We start from the raw sequence: 24,579 nt of genomic DNA, 5'->3' as shown, positions 1-24,579 counted from the left end.
GTTCTTCCTCCTGGCTCAGGGTCTGCCTCTGCTTTGCTATATAAATGAAGTGAGCCTTAGGGGGTTAAATGGAGAAGGATCAGAGTCTCCTCTGCATTTCCAGATAAACCTGAGGGCAGCGTGCAAGGTGGACAGTGTGGAATCAGGACCCGAGGTAAGATCTCAGGCAACAGGTCAGTGGTGACAGTGATGAAACGATGGGCTAAAGCCAGAGAAAATGTGTGGACCCCTGTGGATGTTGGGAGAATATGAAGGGTAAAGAAGGGCCAATGATTGTAATAACCTATAATGGGAAAGAATCTAAAAAAGAATATATGCATATATATAGATAGATAGATAGATAGATATAAACTGAATCACTTTGCTGCACACCTGAGGCTAACACAACATTGTAAATCAACTATACTTCAGCAAAAATTTTTAAAAAGACCCAAGGATACTCTAAAATTTTGAGCTGGAGAAGATTCAGTGGATGCTGATGCCTTCTATTAAGACAGGGAGCTGAAGAGGAGGCCAGATGACCTTCAGGAGCCCAGGGATGCTCTCTGCAACTGCATCCAGTGGGCAGGTGATGTAAGAGCCTGGATCTCGGGATAGAGTAAGGTGAGCGATGTGTGTTTGGAAGCAACTGTACATCAGTGATCAAGTCAGGCAAGCGGAATAGACGGCAGTAATCTATAGAAGAAGGAAAGGACTGGGCAAAGGAGACCAGACAAATGGTCACCAGGATTGAAATGACTGATCAAGAAAAGGAAGGCAGGTTAGATGCTAGAGATCTGAAAGATCACTATCCAGTTTGCAAAAAACAGAAAAGTGAATGGGAGGTGGGGAGGTAGGGGCAGCAGTCACGGACCACAATTTTGTCAAGATGCTTAGCAGAGAAGGAAGTAGGGAGGGAAGGCAGCTGTTGAGATGGGGAGACTGGGTCAGAGAAAGGGGGCTGTTCTGTTTGTGGTTTGTTCTTAGAGAAATTTGATCACATCAACAACAGCACATATAAAAGCCATGGGAAAAAGATTGAGGGTGCAAGAATGAAGAGACAGTCGAGGATCAGTATTTGGGAGGAGAGAAGAAAAGGTGGGAGGCCAGACAGGAGCTGAAGAGCAGACTACAGACGTTGCGGGTGTGGAAACAGCAGCTTTAAGACATCCCCACCCTCCAACCCCCCGTTGGTAACTTCCATCTCTAAATACACGTGTTTTTAGCTGTGTCCCCTTACCTCAAGGCTGTCACTCAAAGCCAGTGTTTATTCTTGCTCTGGGCCACAGGTTCAGGCCCCTTCTATTTCCAGGAGGAAAACCCCTTCTCATGATCCCTGAAGATAGAAAGGGGATATACAGGCTCTGTCATTCACATCAAAATCTAAGACAACATGGACTTAGTGACTATAAATTAATGACAAGGCCTGTGATCAGCACCACCAGAGCCCCTCCTGCCAAGAGGCTACCCAAGAACACCATGACCTCATCTTGCTTACCAAGTTCTCCCTCACTCTCGGGTGTGACAGCTGAACCCCCAGCCATACGCCTTCGAGGGCAGGGACTGTCACATTTATCTTTCAGTCCTCTGAGGGATCTGCCCAGGGCTTGTCACACACATTTGTTGAATTAAATTGAATTGTCATGTTCAAAGCAGTCTCTGAGATGGCTGCACCTCTGCGTCAATGAAGGTCCCAATGCCCAAAATGTTTTTAGAATTCAGCTCTGGAATTACCTTCCAAGGAATATAAAAAGGATCAGTCGCATTAATTTATATCTATATAATATTTTTTTTGTCCCAAATGACATTTTCTCAGAGTGGTAGCCAGCCTCAGAGATGGCCCGCTGGTATTCACACTCTCAGGTATTCCCCTCCCACATCGGACCAGGGTTGGTCTGCATGATTAATAAGCTATGCAGAAGTGATGCTCTATCCCTTTCAAAATTAGCTAATAAAAGACTGTGCCTTCTGTCTTGGGTGCTCTGTTGCTTGTTCACTCTCCTCTCTCTCTCTCTCTCTCATCATGTTCTCTGGCAGAAGCCAGCTGTCATGTTTTGAGGACATTCAGACAGCCCAGTGGAAAGGCCCATATGGTAGGAAACCAAAGCCCTCATTCCAATAGCCCCTGAAGAATTGAGGCCTGCCAACCACCATGTGGGTAACCTTGGAAGTGGATTCCTCAGTCCCAGCTAAGCCTTCAGATGAGATCACAGCCACAATCAACATCTTCTCTACATCATTTTAGAGACCCTGAGCCAGAAACACCCAGCTTGGCTACTTCCAGGTTCCTGACCCTCAGAAACTGTGAGATAATAAATGTTTGTTGTTTTAAGCTGCTAAGTTTTGTGGTAATTTGACACATAGCAATAGATGACTAATGCACCCAAGTTGGCTATTAATCTGATTAACTGAATTTTTTTCCAAAATTAAATCCAAGAGCACATGTTTTCCATCACTACAGAGATTCAAAAGAATGAGCCCTAGACTTGGAAGATAATTCCTAAAAAACTTGTTCAAAAATGTTCTCAGCAGTGGTCACATTTTTAGAATAACTGTATTTCTCCCCAAGTGGCACATTGGAGGGGGTCTAAACTCAGGCCCTTTTTTAAGCAAGCCTCAGATTGTAAGCTTTAGTACTTCAAATAAATTCGGAAAAAGCCTAAGGATGGTCAGACACTGAGCTCAATGAAACATTAATATCTGTGTTATTCATTTTAATGGAGAACTCTGATCAGAGGGTAAATTTCACAACTCTTCTGTAAAGCAACATGAAAAAAACAGAGGCTCTAGAGTCTGACAGATCTGTCTCTAAGTCCTGTCTCTGCCCCTCTCTACCTGGATCAAAGTCCTACGTTGGCCGTGTAGCCTTGGACAAGTTACAGAAACTCATTAAACCTCAGTTTGCCCATCTACAAAATGGGAAGGGATATAGTGTTGCCTCTCAAGATGGTTGTGAAGCTGAAGGAGAAAACTGTCAAGCAATTAGTAGAGAGTTAGTATTTTGTGTCTACAACAAACAACACGAGTTGTTACTCATTTCTTCTGTGTCAGCAGATAAGACACCTGGTTTACAGTGCTCTCATGAAGGTTAAATGAGAAAAGTGATCGTAAAAGGGAGAAACTAAATAACTGTTAGTTCTGTCTGCTTGCTGAAAAGTACAGTTGAGGTTGGAGGGCAAAGAGAAGTTTAAAAGAGTTTGGATTTTTCAGAAAATGCTCCAGATTGGGACAGGAGGCAGGTGAGTGCTGATTTCCTCAGGTAGATTTGATATTTTGATTCCTGACAAATTTTAAGTGAGTTTTGATGCCTCAAAGTTAGCTTTTCAATGATTTGCAAAGCTGGTTTATGAAGGACTGTTCTTTTTTTTTTCATTTTCCCTTAAAATATTTTGCATTTCAGGGGTTTATCTCTTATGACATGACTTCAGCAGAGTCTGGCTTGATCAGAAAAGGATGTGTTCGGTGTCCTACAGAAGAAAACGGGAACACTTAGCAAGTGACCGTTCATAAAATGGCTCGCTTTTTGATCTGTCAGGAGTGAGACCTGTAACGCAGTAACAGCCATAAGGCAGGCCCCCTCTGCCCACTTCTGGAATGTTCTATGACTTTATTACTGATGCCACAAATACGCTTTTACAGGAAGGAAGCAGTGAGAGATCACCAAAGAGTTTTGCTGCCATAAGCTCCAAGAGAAAAAATCCTCCTATTTTACCAATAGGTAGAAATGTTTCCTAAGCCATAGAACACTAACTCAATCCCACTTCAAATGAGAGACCACTTAAGAAGGGGAAAAAAAGAAAGCCCTCCCTCCCCGAAGCAAGATTCTTAATGGGATGGTCACCTCTGGTCTTATGGCTGGAGGATTACAGAATTCAGCCCCAGCCAGTCAGATGAGGTTTAGTCCAGATCCTTCCACCTACACATTGTTTCATACCTGGCTCCTAAAACTGGTCGTGCAGCCAGGAGGGAACAAGCGTGCTCAAGCCGGGGGACCCTCTCGTGGTAAAAACCAACACCTGTCCTGCCTAATTGGCAGAGATGTTGGGACATGAAATGGGATCATATATGGAAAGGCTCTACATAAATATAGAGTTGCCTAAATGAAGAGTTGTAACATTATCGCCTACTGTTAAGAAAGGAGCAAAAGCAAATGTTTATTTTCTGTGGTTTCTGTAATTGTTCAAAGCTTATGTACAGATATTTCTAGTTTTAAATGACTCCTTGATAGAGAGCTTCAATATGAAGTTGATTCACACACACAAATATATATATATATATGTATATTAAAAAGAACGGATCTCAACTTACCAAGCAGATAACTGTTTCTTGATGTAGAGGATCCCAAGATATCTCCCAAAACCATCTAAGTAAATGTAGGCATTAGTATGTATCAGCACATAAAAGAGAGGAAAAGGAAGGACACTGCAAAATATGTAAATATTGTCAGGAGGACTCAGATGTATTATATAATTTATTTTTAATGAAATAAGGCAATACATTACATTAAATAACTTTATATGGTATTGAACATGTAATGTCTAAAAAAGCATGTGGGGAAAAGCAACTTACATGAAGTTTAAATTGTCTAAAAACGTTTCCACTAGACTCAAAATGACCCCCAATTGTTGTGGACGAGAAAGACGGAACCTCGTTATATGGACTTGCAAATCAACCGTGTTTAGGTCAAATTTGTGAGTTTTCTCTCTATGAAGTCCCCATATGTGTTCAATTAAAAAAAAAAACAAAAAGTGTGCCCGAGTAGTCTTCATGAAGCCACTGAAAGCCCATAGTCACAAAGTAGGGCGGCTGCTTGACTCACAACGTTTCTACCAGGCGTCTGGGCCACCTACCTGTTACCCTCTGCACCGTGAACAGTCAGTTAGCCCGCTGGCTTTTGTCAGAGTGATTGGTCTAGCAAGCAGCACAGTTTAGTGGGGGAAAGAATAATCTTTTCAATAAACGGTGCTGAGACAACTGGATATCCACATGCAAAAGACTGAGGCTGGACCCCTTCCTAATCAAAAAGGACCACGCATCTAAATGTAAGAATCACACAAACAACAAAAGGAAAAAATGGATCAATTGGACTTCATTAAACTTTAAAACTTTTGTTCTTCAAAGTGCACCATAAAGAAAGTAAAAAAAAAAAAACTCACAGTTGGGAGAAAATATCTGCAAATTGTGTATCCGATAGGGAACTTATATACAAAATATATAAAGAAGTCTTACTACTCAACAAGAAAAGACAAATAATCCAATTTAAAATTTGGCAAAGGAACTGTTTTTCTTTTTTGGCCACTTTGCACAGCTTGCAGGATCTTAGTTCCCCAACCAGGGATCAAACCTGCACCCTCGGTGGCAGTGAAATCGCGGAGTCCCAACCACTAGACCGCCAGGGAATTCCGACAAAGGATTTGAGTAGACGTTTTTCCAAAGAATATATACAAATAGTCAATCATTGCTCATTAGGAAAATGCAAATCAAAACAGTAATGATGCACCACTTCACACCCACTGGAATGGCTAAAATTAAAAAGACAGACAATGATAAGCATTCATAAGGATGTGTAGAAACTGGAACCCTCATACATTGCTGGTGGGAACGTAACATGGTACAGCTATTACGGAAAACAGCGTGGCAGTTTCTCAAAAAGTTACACATAGAGTTACTTTACGCCCCAGAAATCCCACTCATAGGTAAATACCCAAGATAAATAAAAATATATGCCCACACAAAAACTTGCACATAAATGCTCACACATCATGATTTACAATAGTCAAAAAGTAGAAACGGGGACTTCCCTGGTGGCGCAGTTAAGACTCCACGCTCCCAATGCAGGGGGCCTGGGTTCAGTCCCTGCTCAGGGAACTAGATGCCGCATGTCGCAACTAAGGAGCCCAGCAGATGCAACCAAGACTCAGTGCAACCAAATAAATAAATAAATAAATAAAAGAGATATGTATAAAAAAAGAAGTAGAAACAACCCCCATTTTGATCAACTAATGAATGGATAAATTAAATGTGGCTTATCCATACAATGGATTATTATTCGACAATGAAAAGTACTGATACATGCTATAACATGTATGAACCTCCAAACATGCTAACTAATATAAACGATTCACAAAAGAACACATATTGTATGTTTCTATTTATATGAAATGGCTGGAAAAGGTAAATCTATAGACAAAGAAAGTAGATTAGCGGTTACTAAGGGCTGGAGAGAACGAGGAACAGGGTCAGGGGTCTTAGGGTTTCTCTTCTGGATGACGAAGTGTTCATGATTTAGATAGTGAGGAGAGCTGTACAACCTTATGAACATACTAAAAACCACTGAACTGTACAATTAAAGGGGTGAATCGTATGGTCTGCGAATTATTGGGTTGGCTAAAAAGTTCGTTCGGCTTCTTCTGTAACATCGTATGGAAAAACCCGAACGAAATTTTTGGCCAAACCAATTTATTTCAATAACAGTGTTATTAAAAAAAAAAATGGGACACATGACCTAAGACAGGACAATGGGAATAATACCAAGAGGTATCTCCAGCTGGAGCTAGAGAGAAGTGCTGTTTCCTCCTAAGTTTAGAGGATATGAATCTGGAGCGGCTTGTAGTCTTGCCTCCAGCTGCAAGGAGAGAACTCATCTGCAGTGAGGGGAGGAGGGACGGAGAAGGAAAAAAATGAATGTGGCCCAGAGAGTGCTGACAGTCACTAGATTGAGTTGTCCAAGAGGACAACTCCTTCCTCTCCTTTCTGGGAACGCGAGCCAGGGAATTATCTCATTTTGGCTTAGGCCACTTCTAGTTGAATTTCTATCATTTGAAATGGGAGAGAGTAAATAAATGAAAGGCCTGTAACTCTCCTACCCCGAGTTCAGAATTCTTGTTCACTCTTCCTCAGTTTCTCCTTTTGCACTGTTTTGGGTCTCATGGCTGAAACTCTAGCCAAACCTCATCCCGTCCACTTGAAATCAGAAGGATTTGTCCAAAATCAAGTCCATTCATCATCCCACAGATGTTAGCATTTCATCGTGTGGTTGACTGAAGTACCATATAGAAATCATTTATCCTCTACATACTTCTTTTCCAAAATTAAAAAAGTAAAAATAAAAACTGCCCATAATTTAAATATTTATTTGGTTAAGAGAGAATATTAGCAATTTTAGAAATTTATTTGCTCAAATCTTTTTACAAAGCATTTATACTTATTAAAATTATGTAGTGGAAAACCTGAATGTTTTTATGTTAGAGACACTTTCTCTCATTGTATGCTTACCAGATATTTGAGCTAAGTCCTATTTCGTAATAATTGGGATGTTTGGTCTTACTCTCCATGGCTTCCATCTTTCTTCACATTATATTCCTTCCTCTGGAAATTCCTTTACTATCTACACATGTTTTTCAAGTGGCCTTTATGTTCATTACTCTGGGATATTTTTTTTCAGTTTTCTTTCTTTTATTCCCTACTTCCAACAATGATTTATTTGTTCTATATCTAAATTCATTCCAGTCAATTGTCTTTCATGTTGTAGTATCATCATTTATTTCACTGAAAATGGTTAACAGCTGTCGTCTAATTTTTTTTCTGTTTCATGTAAGAAATCTATTTTAGAGTTGCCAGGAATTACTTTAAATCTCCATCTGCTTTCTTCTCTTTCTTTCGAATTGCAGAATCCTTTAATTTAAGGAATTTTTTCTTTGCTCATCATCCTTTATGATCTCCTAGTCTTTGAGGCAAAGCAACCTGGGAGTTTATTTTAAAATCTTGTTTGTTTCCGGGACTAACTTAACTTAGTATCAGAGTCTTCTTACAAAACTTGGGACTGGAAGAAAAGTGAGTAGTCTTCAGTCTGCAGTTAGAAAGTTGCAACAGGTTTGTGGGTTGTGCAAACAATCAGAATCAACTTTCCATCTCTTTCCAAAGAGATGGAAGAGGGGTTGAATTAGGCGGCCACTTATTAACTTCTAATGTGTTAAAGGTCATAGAACAGGCATCCATTTCTCTCGACATTCACCACTAACTCCTAGCTCTACTTGGCACTCTCTCTCACCTGCCCTGCCAGCCTCCCAGTGCCCCCATCCATTCTTACCTAGTTCCAGTCTGTTCTTCATCTATTCTGTCACTTCCCTACTTATAACCCTTGACTAGCCCCAAGCCAAGGATCCTTGACATGGCCCATGAGGTCCACCTTGACCAGGCTGGTGTCCTCTCCAACCCCACCCTTATGCCTCTCTTGTCATATTTTTCTCCCAGTCGTGATGGATTTCTGTCCATTTGTACCCATCAGCTTAGCTTCCCTCACACATCAGGGAACTCCGTCAGGCTCTCCCCTGTGCTGGGAATCTCCTCATCCTTCCCCTCCACACCCTGTGCCCTTTGTCCTGAGGTCACCCACCCTCCAGCACCCCGGGGAAAGCTCGCTCTGACCCCACACGCTATTGCATCCTCTTCCTACGTGCTCCCGAAAGCTTGCCTGGTAGTCAGGGTAACCCCTGCTTAATGGACACTCCCAGACTCATCCACAAACCCCACAAGAGCCAGAGCAGTGCTTCTCTTGCTCTCCACTGTCTCCTAGCTTCCCCCATACAGACCACAAAATCAATACGCACAAAATGCTTGTGACCTGATGCTTGGTCCCTGTCACTTCTGGGTTAGCTTGGCCAGGCGTGTGCCACTGTGTCAGCTGTGAAGCATGCCTTACATCCTGGATACTTTACTGGAGTCGAGGCCCTGGGTACCTGAACTAGCATCAAGGAGATAGGATCCAGAAATCTCCTGGGGATTGACCCTCAAAAGTTGCCAGTGAGAACGAGATTGATCAATAACCTTACGCTCAACTGAACATTTTTGCAGAATTCTCCTTCCAACAGTGAAAACACCCCTGCAACAGGAGTTTCTCACTCCTTCCTAATTCGAAAATGGACTTCCATATAAAATATGGAAGTCCTGGGTATGTTCATAATAGAGGAACATTACTTTTATGTGTAATTCTTGAAGTTGAAATTGTATACTCTTTTCATGTAATTTTCGCTACAGATTTAAATCTTGAAAAAATTAATAAAAATATACGTAGAGAAAGATGTCATTGGACAGATTTGGCTGTATGATGGTAGAAACAATTTTTAAGTAGCAGTCAAAGATATTATCCATTATGAATAAACAAATAACGTAATAGTTATGTTTTTATCCCAAATTAGAGGCTTCCTCCTCATATCATATTGTTGACAATTTCTTCCTCATTTTTCTTGTATTCATTCAAGTATTGACTGAACATCTACCCTGTATCAAACCTTGTCTTAGATGACAAAACACACATTCCCTACCCTCATTTGATGTACATTCCAGTAAGGAAAGCAGTCAGTACACAGACATATACTGTACTGTATATTATACTAATATAATATATACTGTATGTTATACATTTACTGTATATTATACTAATATAATTCCAAGTCAGAACTGTATATATTACTGATTTCACAGTATTATTGCAGATGAATATCCGTGCAATTGAAGGAAAAAAGATGTGTCCTGCCATTTACCAAGCATCTATTACGTACCAGATTCTGGACCAGATCTTTCACGTCCATCAACTTACTTGGTTTTCTCAACTTCCTATCGGGTGGTCTCTATACTGGCATTTAACAGATGAAGAAGCTCCAGATCATGGAGATTAAATCTCCTGACCTAGGTTGCAGAGCTGGTAAATGAACACTGATGTATCAAAAATGCCCCTCTTGGGCTTCCCTGGTGGCGCAGTGGTTGAGAGTCCGCCTGCCGATGCAGGGGACACGGGTTGGTGCCCCGGTCCGGGAAGATCCCACATGCCGCCGAGCGGCTGGGCCCGTGAACCATGGCCACTGAGCCTGCATGTCCGGAGCCTGTGCTCCGCAACGGGAGAGGCCACAACAGTGAGAGGCCCGCGTACCGCAAAAAAAAAAAAAAAAATGCCCCTCTTCATTCCACTAAACCACAGAGGCAGTGAGATGCGTACTTAGATCTAAAATTTTGAAGATTTGCTCATTGTTATTTTAAGCTCACATCCTAAATGTTAGGAAAAGAGAGAGAATTGGAAGAAGTAAGGGATATTGAACATGAGATTGCAGGTGTAAACGGGAGATGCCAGCTGAGTCAGCAGAGCTATACCTGAGTGATGCTCCAGCTACTCTGTCACACCGGCCTGCCTGTCACAGACCCACACAGACCCTGAGAGGTAGGTGCTGTCCCAAAGGATGCCGAGCCCCTGCACCTACCTCTTCACTGCTGTTGGACTCGGAGGAGCTGGAGGACCAGTGGCAGCGAACCCACACGTCCTGCACCTGCTCGGCAGACACCCACACGGTGCTTCTGCAAACAACTGCTGGCTGGAAAAGGGGAAGCAGGGAGTTCCACGCCCGGCAGCTGGTAGAAATGGTTAGGACCTATCTAAGAAATCAGGCAACACCATAGGGCTTGACGCAATGATGCAGACAGAAAGGGAAAATTCACAGAGACATTTCATTGTTCCAAAATGAAAATTTCTCAAGACCTAAGCAGAAACAAATGATGACTTAAATGTCTCTTAGGCTTTTGCTACATTACAAGTCCTGAGGGAAAGCAGATGTTCCCTTCCTGAGCACTGAGTGGGCTCCCTCGAATGGCTTTCCTTTTGAACAACAAGAAATGGGGAGATCTCCCAAGGACCCTGTTCTGCTCTCCCTTGGCCTCAGATTTCATTAGAAACAAATGCTAGTGACACTTGGGTTTGGGACCTTTGTGAAACAGAGCCACAGCAAAAAGTCTCACGAAACAACAAAACAACGGGTCCTCTTTTCAGGATTGACACCCCTGTGTAACGACCCAGACATCACAACGATAAAGTAACAAAACCCTGAGACCTCGTACATCTGAACGAGAACGCCTCGGACAGTGAATTTGGGGTGCCTCCCATCCCTGGGGTTAACCAAGCATGGGGCCATGTGCTGGTCACTGGGGAGATGAAACTGACCACGCTGTGGTCCTGACCCCCACGGAGCCCAAGCTGGTGGAGGAGACAGATGTTATACAACAGTCAACTATAAAACAGTGCACCTCGCACCAGGAACACGGCTGGCATTTTAAATTCCTTTAAAATAGAATTTGAAATGTCTCTGGGATTTTTCTTGGCTATTGGCCTCTTCGTATTCACTTTGCCTGGAACCATCATTATCCCTATTTTTAAACAGCAGAAAGCTGAGGCAGCAGGAGTTAAATAATTTGCCAGGATTACTCAGGACTGTGGACTCCAAGAGCTCGAGTCCTCGACCACTGAGTCACGCCGCCCCTGCCCAGGGGACAGCGTGGACACAGTTAGTGGTGCCTCCCAGGGTGTCTAGACGCCAGGCAGTGGCCAAGCCCTTGGTGTGGCTTTGAATCAGGTCCCGGCGATGTAGGAAGACAGGTGCTCCCTTGCGTTGTTTTCTGGGCTGGTGGCCTTTCCCCCGACTCTTACCACGTAGTAGCCCCTCTGGAAGTCACAGGTGGCGGGGTCTTCCCCAGAGCCCCTCCTGCACGTCGTCTCTCGGATGCGGAGCTCTATGTCCATGGTCAAGCTGTCCTCATCCAGGATGTTGACCTTCATGAAAACAAAGCGTCAGTTTGCCATAGATGTGTTTCTGAAGGTCACACGCTAAGAATGTGTCTCCTTGCACAAGGAGAGAAAGTGACAGAATACCCCACCACTAAACCTTTCAACTGTCGTGGCAATCACCCAGTTCCACGCCCTCATTCTGAAGACCAGGGGAAGAAGTGCTTTACCAAAGGCTCACAAGACTTTACTGAGACAATAGGACCAGAACTTGGGTGTCCTGACTCCACGCTAAGCACTGCTGCTAATGACTTACATTTACGATGACTCCTCAGGAGTTACAGATTCCGTATCTGCAAATTTGCCTACTTGCTAAAACGCACATCTAACCCCAATCAGTACTGGGTGCCCTCACGGCCACTCATGAAGACGCGCTGAGCGGCAAAGAACTTGAGTCGCCAGATGCACGCGCTCCCGACCGGGGTCAGATGAGGTGATCAAAGGCTCAGGCTCTTTGCCTCTGCAACCAGACCGTACACAAGTCAATTTCACGGTCTATTGTGTGTCACGGTTTTCTCAGTTTTGTGCTTTTCCTCGGTGATTTTGCTGTTTAAATTGGCCCCCAAGCCTAGTGCTGACAAGCTGTCTAGTTTCCTAGCACAGGAAGGCTATGATGTGTCTGACAGAGAAAATACATGTGTTAGCTGAGCTTTGCTCAGGCCTGAGTGACAGCGCTGGTACAGCGAGCTCAATGGTAACGAATCACCATATATATTAAATAAGTCTTTAAGTGAAAACACACATAAAACAAGGGCACCTATTGATCAGTTAACCGAAATATTGTGACCAGAGGCTCTCAGAAACCTCACCCGGCATTTTCCCAGGATAAACGGCTCCGGATTCACTAACCCAGTGTTCGTAGAATCTTTATGGAATGTAACTGCCGCGAATAACAAGAATCAACTTATCTTAAGTGTCAACGTATGTATGAGATTCAGATTTAATATCTAATATGTAAAAATGATCAATAACCAGGCTCATAAATAACGGCAAGGCTGAGTTTTTAGTCCTACTTGTTTTTAGAAAACCCTGCTTGCATCAGCACTTTTCATCCTGCGTCAGAAAGAGACACAAAGACGCCTCCATCCTGAGCTTGGAGCTAGCCACTTATTTCCAAAGCAAAAACAAAGTATTTTAAGTGTCATTTTCCTAAAAGAATGCTCCATACTTTCCTAATAATTCCCGAAATAAGTAAGTAGCAAGTACATCTCTGCTGTACAGTGTTATCCAGCCCCGCTTCCCGGTTGATCAGTTCGGATCTATGAACAAGATTAGACAGTTTTCCACTCCTTTCCACCAAGGGTGGGATACTCGGGGTACCTTCCAAACTTCCTGATGAGGGTGCTGTTCCGATGACACGGACGTCTCCTGACTTACTAAATGCCCACTGTGTGTGCTGTACCAGAAGCACAGCAGGGAAGACCCCACGGAGCTTAGATTCCACCTGGGGCAGGGTGGTGGGGCACCACACAGCAAACACACTAAAGAAAACTGAACAAGGGCCTTCCAGATGGCTATAGGGTTAGGAGCAAAAAAGCATCGTGGCGGTGGGGATGGAGAGCTGATAGTTTAGACGAGGCGCCTGAGAAATCCTCCCAAGGAAGGCGTTTTTAAGCTGGGACTTAAAGTATGGGAAGGAGCCCATCGTGTGAGGAAAAAGCAGAGCCAATGTCCTGGGGCAGAACAAGCCCAGTGGTGGTGGTGAAGCAAAATGAACAAGAGGAAAACCAAACACCCTGAAGTTGGAAAGGAGTGCGCCAGACAGTTAATGGTCCCGTAGCCCGTGGGAACGAGTTTTGACTTCATTCTCATTGCAATGAGAAGTTCTCAGAGGCTTCGAAGAGGTAAGATCTGAGTCACCATGACTGCTACAAGGAGAGCACACGGGGGCAGGGACAAGATGGCAGCAGGGAGGTGGGCTCCACTGCCCGACCCCACCCCAGGCTCCAAAAACTCCTTCCCTTTGAGCTCTTGAGCCCATCCTTTGGCAAATTTGAGTCAACCCACACAGTCACCTACTGCCCAGTGAGGAGAGAGGTGGTGACAGCACCGTGACAGTCAGTGTGACCACTTTCAGGCAGGGAGTAAGGAGATAGTTTGCTTTGGAAATAAGTGGCCACAGCTTCACGCTCGGGATGGGGGCGTCTTTGTGTCTCTTTCTGACGCAGGATGAGAAGTGCTGATACAAGCCGAGTTTTCTAAAAGCAGGTAGGATTAAAAACTCCATCTTGGGCTTCCCTGGTGGCGCAGTGGTTGAGAATCTGCCTGCCAATGCAGGGGACACAGGTTCGAGCCCTGGTCTGGGAGGATCCCACATGCCGCGGAGCAACTGGGCCCGTGAGCCACAACTACTGAGCCTGCACGTCTGGAGCCTGTGCTCCGCAACAAGAGAGGCAGCGACAGTGAGAGCCCTGCACACTGCGATGAAGAGCGGCCCCCGCTCGCCGCAACTAGAAGAAAGCCCTCGTACAGAAACGAAGACCCAACACAGCCAAAAATAAATAAATTAATTAATTTAAAAAAAAAAGAATTCTGAGATTAAAAAAAAATCTCAGCCTTGCCATTGTTTATGACCCTGTTTACTGATCATTTTTACGTATTAGATATTGAATCTGAATCTCTTAAAAAAATTAAAAACTCTTCACCTGGAGCGCATCAAGCAGGCTCTCCCTGCCAGCCCCGCCCCCCCCCCAACATGCTTCCACAATTCCTTAAAGCAACCTGATGAAAGCAAACTGGCAGGACAAAAGCTTAGTTTAAAAGATGAAAATGCAGGGGGGTTGAGTACTGATAATTTTAACTGTGAGACGATTTTGCAAACTTTTTGCATCTCTAAGCACTTTTACGCACCCTTTCCAGAATATGGAGAAAAGTCAAATAACTGCTTTTTCATCTGAATTCACTTTCAGCCAGTGAATTTCTGCTCTGTGTTCTTTGAAAAATGTGGGACAACCCAAATACTCAACCCTAAGGAATCAACTGGAGAAAATCCCAAACCCAGCGTTACGGCTGAAATAAATCATGGTCCTTTACAATCGGTGTTACAGTGTGGTCCTGTTTTTTTAATATATATATATTTTATACCCACATATGAAGAGAAAAAAATCCAAAAAGACATCCTGCCACATGTTCATAGTGGGTGCCTCAGAGGGCTGGATAACGAATGTTACTTTTGGCTTTCTCTTTCTTGTTGTATCCTGTGACTCTTTATAATGAGTATATTTTGATTTTTTTATTTCAAAAAGAAAAAAAAATATACAAGCCATAAAATACCCGTAACAGTTCCTTTTGGAGAGTACAGTGTTTAATGTTATGTGTCAGTTTAGCTGGGCCACAGTGTCCAGAGCTCTGGTCAAACATTGATCTGGATGCTTCTGTGAAGAGGTTTTGGGATGAGGTTAAAGTGGTAGACTTTGAGGAAAGCAGATTACCCTCCTTCATGTGGGTGAGCCTCATCCAATCAGTTGAAGGTCAGACTAGAGCCGAGACTGACCTTTTTCTCAGCAGGAAGCAATTCTGCCAACAGGCGGCCTTCAGACTTGAACTGCAACATCAGTTTTTCCCTGGGTCTCCAGCCTGCTGGCCCACCCTGCAGATTTGGGCTTTACCAAGCCTCCACAGCAGTGTGGGCCAATTCTTTAAAATCAGTCTCTCCCTGTCTCTGTCTGTCTCTGACTCTATCCATCTCTCTTCTCTGCTTCTCTGGAGAAGCCTGACTAACACAGTGATCATTTAGGCTTTTCAAACTAAGCCCTTATGATTGGACAAAAAGTAAAGCTCAGGTATAGCTGCCTAGCAGAACGTAGAAAGCCAAAAAGCAAAACGTGCAAAGAGGAAAGGTAAAAATGGACAGAAATGGGCATAGACACATAAAGGATCCCAAAGCTTCCGTGGCTTTGCTCCAAATATCCCAGAATCCATCTACTCCTCACCCTCCCCACACTAAGAGGCTCAGTTGCCATAGGTCACCATCTGCTTCCCACAGTTGCTGTCTGGGCTTCCTCCTGGCACCCCACTCCACACAACAGCTGCAGAGATCTTAGAAGGTCTTCTTGCACTTTATTTAAAACCTCCTCCCAACTACCCCCTGCAGAAGGTCCTCCCACGGCTGGAGGTTCTCGTCACTGAGTGAGTCTTAGCTCAAATATGGCACCTCTGTGGAGACTTCTCTCCCATCTGACAGCTACCCCAGCCCAGGCCCAGGCCCATCCATCACCCCGTTTTATTTTCTCCACAGGACTCCCCACTCTCTGAGACTACCTTCACTTATAGAATTTGCACCCCATTCTCCCTTCATCCCCTCCCCTCCTCTCTCTCCCCTCTCTCTCTGCAGTGGTATCTGAGCTCCATGGGGGCACGGCCTGGTCCAGCCTCTCTGTTCCTCACCCCCAGCACAGGGCCTGTGTCCACCTTTCCTTTCTCTGCTTGTGTACATTGAGGGAACAGTCTGTGTGTGCCTAGTGTCAGTGTTGGAACAAGGAAGTCATCGTGGCTGATTACATTTCCCCATGCTCTCCCATCCTTTTTAACCTTGGAGCCCAAGAGTTAAGTTACTTACAATCAATCGCAAAAGCATTTGATCCAAGTCCCTGGTAAATCGCAGTGGTTCCTAACCCTGACTACACATTAGAATGACCAGGAAACATGTAAGAATATGAGCCCCACCCTCAGGGATTGGGATTTAATTAGTCACCATCCTGCCTGGGCATCAGGAGTATTTCAATCTCCCCGTTGATGCTGATGTGCAGGGGTCGAGGACCACTGGGCTTATGAAGCAAACTCAGGGATAAAGTAGCGGGGCCGGACCCCTCACCCTAAGCCCACTGAACTCTACCCCAAACCTCCTGTACATACACAAACATGACCAAACCACTTATTTCCTTCAGACATACTCCGAGAAATGAAACTATGAGATCAAATGTTATAAACATTTGCTATTTTTAATGTTTAACGTGTTTATAAGCATGCTTAACAAACTGCACGTTTGCAAAGATAATTTTACCAAATTACACTTTCTCTAGCAGTGTTTGAGATTTCCCTTTCACCTTTCCCCTGGTTATTTTCATTCTGATTTTGTCGGCTGTCGGAGAAGTGACATATTTTTCGCAATGTTTCGAGCTCATTTGTATTACTATTTTGTGAATCGTTTTGTACCCCCAGGGACAGTGATCTGATCTGTTCCCTCATCTCTTTCCTGAGGACTTTGCTTAGCTCTGAGTGGATCTCTCACGGCTACTGTTATGAAGGGAATTGGCCTATTTGGGGCCATCTTCAGGGTGTTTACAGAAGGCATGACTAACGCATACAATAAAGCAAAATGTGAACCACTTCTAAGAAGAAAGACGTATCACCAGGACAGATCAAAGCAGGACAGTTCTTCCTCCATTGGGAGAAGAAAGGAAGTTTTCATGGAAGGGACATGGTGAATGTAACTTGGCCAATGAATTCGAATAGTGAGAAAAGGCCGGAAAGACACAAGAATGTGCAGAATTCCAGGTAGCAGAGCAGCGCACAGGAGGCGGAGGGGCGTCTCCCTCCTGTGTTCTCACTGAGGATCACACGCCCACACACACAGGTGTGTTTCTTTGCAGGTGCCTGTGTGTCTAGACTCAGGTGTCTGATACCAAGACGACCCACGCGCTGGAATGTTCTCTGGATGACTACGCTTCATGCTAGCTCGTCTCCACTGGCCAGATTTCCACGGTGTCAGTAACTGGTTCTCTCGGGACCTGTCCTCATGATCTTATTCACTTAATTAACTACTAACTTTCTTCTGTAGCAAGCACTAGCTAAATTACAAGCAAATCTAAACTTATTTGCAAGCTTGGCAAGGGGACACTGATTGCCCCACACCACACGTGGATTTCATTAAGTGCAAAAGATGGAAGCCCAAACAGCCAGTGTACGACGGAGGGGTTCTTCATTCTGCCCAGTCCTCCTCCAGAAGGAACTCGCCCTCTGGCTTGGCAGCTGACCACACGTATCTCGCCGTGCTCTCGCACCGCGACAGCCAGGCCAAGTGATCCCAGTCTGGCCACAACAGCCTGGTTCTGGACTAGCTAAAGCATCATCTTCGTGACCTATGACCCAATTAGAAAAGACAACTGGGACAATTCAATTAATTTCCTGGGAATCTGGAAATAAGAAACTGAGCTAGTTTATGAAGGAGCTGGGTCAAGATGAATGTATTGTATTTGGAGACTGGACCTACGGAGCCATGAGCTGTGTGCCCTTTACAGGAGGAGAGGGGACAAACCAGGTGTGTGCTAAGGTGGTGCCCGGCAGGGATGGGAGAGGTGAGCATGAAGGTGGAGAGGAAGTAATGCCCTTCGGGCCTCTGCGAGGAGGCGGCCGCTGCCTGGACCCCTGGCCATGTCTCCACAGTTCCCAGTTCCCAGGCGGCCCGTCTGCAACGAGTTCTCATTTGCAGGACTAGGAACTTTGTAGAAGCTCCTCACCCCCCATCTTAACCTAAACTCTCCTGCAGGTATTTCTGCTGCCTCCCCACCCCCCTTGCACAGGACGAAGAGCAGGCGGTGAAATCACCTGGGGCCCAGCCAGGAGGGAGGCGATCTGCAGGCTAGTTTCTCATTTCCTTGGAAGGATAATTCTGTTTCTTTCTTTGCCAATCACGGCCTTAGTCACTGGAAGCCCATGAAAATTCATCTTTTCCCCATTTCCCCAAGCTAACAGGAAACAGACTATTACAAAATTGACAAAGCAAAGTGGATTTCTTTGGCTCAAAAGCCAGAATTTATTTCCTATAAGTATTAGGAGCAGAACTGCTGAACTTGAAAAAGCCTCATTTTTAATAAACAAGCAGTTTTTAATAAAACATCTCAAAAGGAACCACGGGGACTTTGGGTCCAGAAGCAGGATGTGCAGAGGGTAACATCTGGAAACAGGAAATGATGCCAGAGGGAAGGAAAATGCAAGAAGAATCAGTCATCCGAAGCAGCTTTGAGAGCTTTACGACAATAATTATAATTAAATCCTTTCTCTATTATTTAAAATTAATTCCTTTTCTCTATTAAAAAAAAAAGAGTGTGAAAGAGATGAGTAGCTATTATCTTTTTAAACTGGAAAATTTTTAACGTGTAACCCAAAAAAGGACAAAAGACAAAACCAGAAAGCAGTATAAAGAGGACTAGAGCAGACATACCAGGCACTTACTCTTCTAACTGAGCTTCTGAACGCCCGAAAGAGATAGGGGCTCAGCGACTGGGAATTCACTTTTGCCACGGAGGCGCTGACAGCTTCCCTCAAGGAAGACGGGTCATAGTCATACACGGGAAAACCTGGACTCATAAACACATGAGGACACAGTGAGACAGGATGCGTGGATGAGGACAGCTCTGCATCATCAAGGGCAGGTGGCCTGACCCTGAACTCCTTACCTGCACAGTAGTGGAACCAGTAGTTCGTTCCAAGGACAAACATGATCAACACCTTCATCACCATCTTCTCCATTCTGGGAAGGATAATTTCAGTTCCGATCCCAGCAGATTGTGTCTATGTGTTTGGGGGTGACCAGTCGTCCCGAAAGCAGCTCTTTATCCAGTGTGACCTGGCTTGTTCACTCCGACTGAAGCAGACTGCGGCTTCAACAGAGACAATTGATCCTGCAGTCAATATTTACTGCTGCCTTTTCCTAGGGAAAGGGTACAGTTTGAGGCCACTTTTGAAGTTTGGACCTCAACATGGGACTTTAGCCCGCGGCAACAGCCATCAAGAGGCGGGGACTCCGCATGCACTGTTTGCTCTTCTCTATTTTAATTTCATCCACATGGACTGCCTATTTCTCTTTATTTTCCTTTCATTTTTGGAGGGAGGGGTGCAACCTTACTTTCAACAAAACAGTTAACTTTACATTTTTGTCCATTTCATTCCCTCTCATATTCCTAAAGATCCTGCAGTTGACTGTTTATAAAAATTATGTGGTTATTTCATGATCAGACTGGAAATTAAGACTGGAAAGGAGAGAATTTAATCTGCAGGGCTTAAATATGCCAAACAAGTTCACGTGCAATACAAAACAGTGACATGCCTCCGTGTCCACCGACCCTCTCTGCTTACGGGCGTTTCCGCATCTCACGTGGATGATAAGGTCTATGCATACTGATGACTCTCACGCACTGTAAGATCCCAAGGTAGTTTGTGAATCATTAAAAAGAAGACACGCTTTACAGTAAATACAGGTTGTGTTACATGCAACTCATGGTGCTCTCATTCCTTGAATTCATGCATAAGAAGCTGTAGTGCCCTGAGGCTCAGAAATACCTGGATCAGAATCCTGGCTCCATACCTGTCAGGCGTGTACCCTTGGGCATGGTACTAAATGTCTCTGAACCTCAACTCCTTGACCTATAAAGTGGGCATAAATGGTTAGATGTAAAGGTGTATTATTAGTCAGGGAGGCACAGAGAGAGAGAGAGATTGATTTTAAGGAATTGGCTCATGCAATGGTGGAGGCTTGGTGAGTCCAAAATCTGAAGCATGGGCTGGCAGGCTGGAGACCCAGGGAAGAGTTACAGTTTGAGTCCAAAGGCCACCGACTGCCACAATTCCTTCCTGCCAAGGAGATCAGTCTGTGTTTATTCCGACCTTCAAGTGATTGGGTGACGCCCACCCACAATACGGAGAGCAATCTGCTTTCCTCGGAGTCCACTGATTTAAGAGTTAATCTCATCTAAAAATTATCACAGAAACATCCACAATAATGCTTGGCCAAATATGTGGGCACCATGGCCAAGATGACACGTAAAATTAAGCATCACATAAAAATTAAATAACAAACCCTTGGAAGAATGCTTAGCAAATTAATGGCTCAATAAACAGTAACTGCTGGTAAGAATTCAATTCAATAAATATTTTTTAGTATCTGCTGTGTAGAAGGCAAGAGGTCCAGAGAACATCAAAATGAACGAATCATCTAGGTCACTCTGCTTAAACAAGGCAAATATAAGTGCCAACAAGGGAAGCATAAATTGCTATGAGAATTCTGGGAGAGGGTGGAAACTTCAGCAGTTTGCTCAGTCCTCCTGATTTTGGTGGTCTTGTGTCTCTTTGGTTAACAGATGCAGAAGTGCCCAACAGGAGAGAAGGAGACTCAGGCCAGGAAGAAAGAGCAGACAGGAAACCACTGGGAGAGAACTGCAGCCGTTTGCCAAGGATGTGGTGTGGGGCAGTGATGTTCTCCAGAGGCAGGTCGGGCCTTGTTACCAACGTGGAGGAGGAGGAGGCGGGTGGGTGGGGGGACAGGGGAGAAGAGATACGGGGTAGATTTAACAAGAAAGATATGCCTTACAGGAAGTGCAGTGATACAAAATTTTAATTACTGCTACTATGTAAGGCAATTTTTAATCAAAATGTTCCCTCTGCTTTGCCTGCCCTCTGCACAAATGTTTAAAATCATGCTTCTGACTTGACATATTGTCTGAATCATCAATAGTTACTGCCCTCACCCAAAAGGTGTTCTTCCTACAAGTCTTATTCATCAGCACCTTGGCACAAAGGTGTATTTAAAATCCCCAGAGGGGCTTCCCTGGTGGCGCAGTGGTTGAGAGTCCGCCTGCCGATGCAGGGGACATGGGTTCATGCCCGGTCCGGGAAGATCCCACATGCCGCGGAGCGGCTGGGCCCGTGAACCGTGGCCACTGAGCCTGCGCGTCCGGAGCCTGTGCTCCGCAACGGCAGAGGCCACAACAGTGAGAGGCTTACGTATCGCAAAAAAATAATAATAATAAAAATAAATAAAATTAAATCCCCAGAAAATCTCAGTGCCTAAATGCCCATTGGCCCATGCAGCATCTCTGGGTCCAGAAGCTCCTGGCCTCATCTTGGGCCACCTTCCTTCTTGCACACAGGTGTCCTGGAGTTTCCTGACCACGCACGTGAACTTCACACATCCTCTCCCCCTTCTTCAGCTCCCTGCTTCTTCCCTCCTAGCACTTAACAGAAGGGCTAGTAATCTTGCTTGTTTGTTTGTTACTTTCTTTCTCCTACAGTAGACTATAAGCTCCATAGGACAGGAAATGCGCCTGTCTTGTTGATGCCATACTACAGTACCCAGATAGGAACACGATTAAATATTTGTTGAATGAATGAATGAGTGAGTGAGCACACTGGGCCTCTCTGAACCTCAATCCGAGTCATTCTGTTTGAGCCTGCACTGATTTCTGGTGCATAAAATGTACACAAAGCAATGCCTATGAGACGATGACCACTAAGATTTGTGATTCTGTTACTCTTAACCTGGTTTGAACTCAATTCCATTAAAGTCTTCCAGATTCAACTAACCGCACCATCTGGTTCCAAACTTCAGGGTCTCATTAAATGAGCAGTAATAATGAAAGTAATTGCAAAAGAGTATAGGAGATTAAGGAGACAACAGTAAAATAATGTTGCCAGCACAGGGCTATTGATTTTGCTTGTAGCTTGTTGATGCAAGAATAGACCATTTTATTTCTCAAATTCATTTGGTTGTAACAAACATTGACACTCGGCATGCAGAGGAGCCACCAGTTAGCGCTAAAAAGCGATTACTACTAAAAATGTCTCTGCAGAGCTCCGTCATGTCTGGTAAACCTAGAAGATTAAATAGAAGCCAACCATTGAAATTCCAACCATAATTATTTCTTTCATTATTCTTTTTCCGATCTGCAGAAATGTACATAGCAATAATTCCAGCAGCTTTCTGCTGTTCTAACAAAAATTATTTAGCTAAGGTGTTAAAAATTCTGTGTTGCCCCACCTCCTTTAGTAGCTCTTTTGAACACTTCAGAGAGGGAGACTCCAGGAATCTGTCCGGTGAGAAGAAGAACTTTGCTCACTTTGATTTACTGGATTTAGCCAGCATTCTGCTCTAGAGATCAAAGAGAGCTTGGAGCCATGTGGCTGACAGGGTCTTGGTGCTCCGGCCGGGTGTCAAGCCTGAGCCTTGGAGGTACGAGAGCCAAGTTCAGGATATTGGACCACCAGAGACCTCCCAGTCCCACATAATAACAATCGGCCACAGCTCTCTCAGAGACCTTTGTCTCAAAGCTAAGACCGAGCTCCACTCAAGGACCAGAAAGCTCCAGTGCTGGACACCCCATGCCAAGCAACTAGCAAGACAGGAACACAGCCCCACCCATTAGCAGAGAGGTTGTCTAAAATCATAATAAGGTTACAGACACCCTAAAACACATCACTGGACTCAGTCCTGCCCACCAGAAAGACAAGATCCAGCCTCATCCACAGGAACACAGGCACCAGTCCCCTCCACCAGGAAGCCTACACAACCCACTGAACCAACCTTGCCCACTGGGGGAAGACACCAAAAACAACGGGAACTATGAACCTGCAGCCTGCGAAAAGGAGACCCCAAACACAGTAAGTTAAGCAAAATGAGAAGACAGAGAAACACACAGCAGATGAAGGAGCAAGGTAAAAGCCCACCAGACCTAACAAATGAAGAGGAAATAGGCAGTCTACCTGAAAAGAATTCAGAGTAATGATAGCAAAGATATCCAAATTCTTGGAAACAGAATGGAGAAAATACAAGAAATGTTTAACAAGGACCTAGAAGAACTAAAGAGAAAACAAACAATGATGAACAACAAAAGAAATGAAATTAAAAATTCTCTAGGAAGAATCAATAGCAGAATAACTGAGGCAGAAGAACGGATAAGTGATCTGGAAGATAAAATAGTGGAAATAATTACCACAGAGCAGAATAAGGAGAAAAGAATGAAAAGAATTGAGGACTGTCTCAGAGATCTCTGAGACAATGTTAAATGCACCAACATTCAAATTATAGGGGTCCCAGAAGAAGAAGAGAAAAAGAAAGGGACTGAGAAAATATTTGAAGAGATTATAGTTGAAAACTTCCCTAATATGGGAAAGGAAATAGTCAGTCAAGTCCAGAAAGTGCACAGAGTCCCATACAGGATAAATCCAAGGAGAAACATGCCAAGACACATATTAATCAAACTATCAAAAATTAAATACAAAGAAAACATATTAAAAGCAGCAAGGGAAAAGCAACAAATAACATACAAGGGAATTCCCATTACATTAACAGCTACTCTTTCAGCAGAAACTCTGCAAGCCAGAAGGGAGTGGCAGGACATATTTAAAGTGATGAAAGGGAAAAACCTACAACCAAGATTACTCTACCCAGCAAGGATCTCATTCAGATTCGACGGAGAAATTAAAACCTTTACAGACAAGCAAAAGTTAAAAGAATACAGCACAACCAAATCAGCTTTACAACAAAAGGAACTTCTCTAGGCAGGAAACACAAGAGAAGGAAAAGACCTACAATAACAAACCCAAAACAATTAAGAAAATGGTAATAGGAACATACATATCGATAATTACCTTAAATGTAAATGGATTAACTGCTACAACCAAAAGACATAGACTGGCTGAACAGATACAAAAACAAGATCCGTATATATACTGTCTATAAGGGACCCACTTCAGACCTAGTGAATACATTTTCTTCTCAAGTGCTCATGGAACATTCTCCAGGATAGATCATATCTTGGGTCACAAATCAAGCCTTGGTAAATTTAAGAAAATTGACATTTAAGAAACTTTCAATTTTAAGAAAATTGAAAATTGAAATCAAGTATCTTTTCCCACCACAATGCTATGAGACTAGATGTCAATTATAGGGGAAAAAAGCTGTAAAAAATACAAACACATGGAGGCTAAACAATATGCTACTAAATAACAAAGAGATCACTGAAGAAATCAAAGAGTAATGAAAAAGAAATGAAGGAAACAATATCAAAGATCAATAAAACTAAAAGCTGGTTCTTTGAGAAGATAAACAAAATTGATAAACCATTAGCCATATTCACTAAGAAAAAAAAGGAGAAGACTCAAATCAACAGAATTCAAAATGCAGAAGGAGAAGTAACAACTGACACTGCAGAAATACAAAGGATCATAAGAGATTACTACAAGCAACTATATGCCAATAAAGTGGACAACCTGGAAGAAAT

The 24,579-nt window shown here is 43.8% G+C and overlaps 1 protein-coding gene across 1 annotated transcript; it reads right to left on the bottom strand.

The window, feature by feature from the left end:
* Positions 1-1,229: 1,229 nt before the first annotated feature.
* SPP2 (secreted phosphoprotein 2) lies at positions 1,230-19,060 on the bottom strand. The gene is made up of 7 exons (XM_024752810.1): positions 18,982-19,060; positions 18,758-18,882; positions 11,450-11,572; positions 10,233-10,343; positions 4,288-4,342; positions 3,467-3,523; positions 1,230-1,315 (listed from the first exon to the last, which is right to left on the bottom strand). Exons 1-7 carry the CDS (start codon positions 19,052-19,054, stop codon positions 1,230-1,232), a joined length of 630 nt encoding a protein of 209 aa, XP_024608578.1. The 5' UTR covers positions 19,055-19,060.
* Positions 19,061-24,579: the final 5,519 nt, after the last annotated feature.

Source organism: Neophocaena asiaeorientalis, unplaced genomic scaffold (assembly GCF_003031525.2).
Source record: "Neophocaena asiaeorientalis asiaeorientalis breed wild unplaced genomic scaffold, Neophocaena_asiaeorientalis_V1.1 scaffold294, whole genome shotgun sequence".
Lineage (NCBI taxonomy): Eukaryota > Metazoa > Chordata > Mammalia > Artiodactyla > Phocoenidae > Neophocaena > Neophocaena asiaeorientalis.
This window is presented reverse-complemented; position numbering and strand designations above follow the sequence as displayed.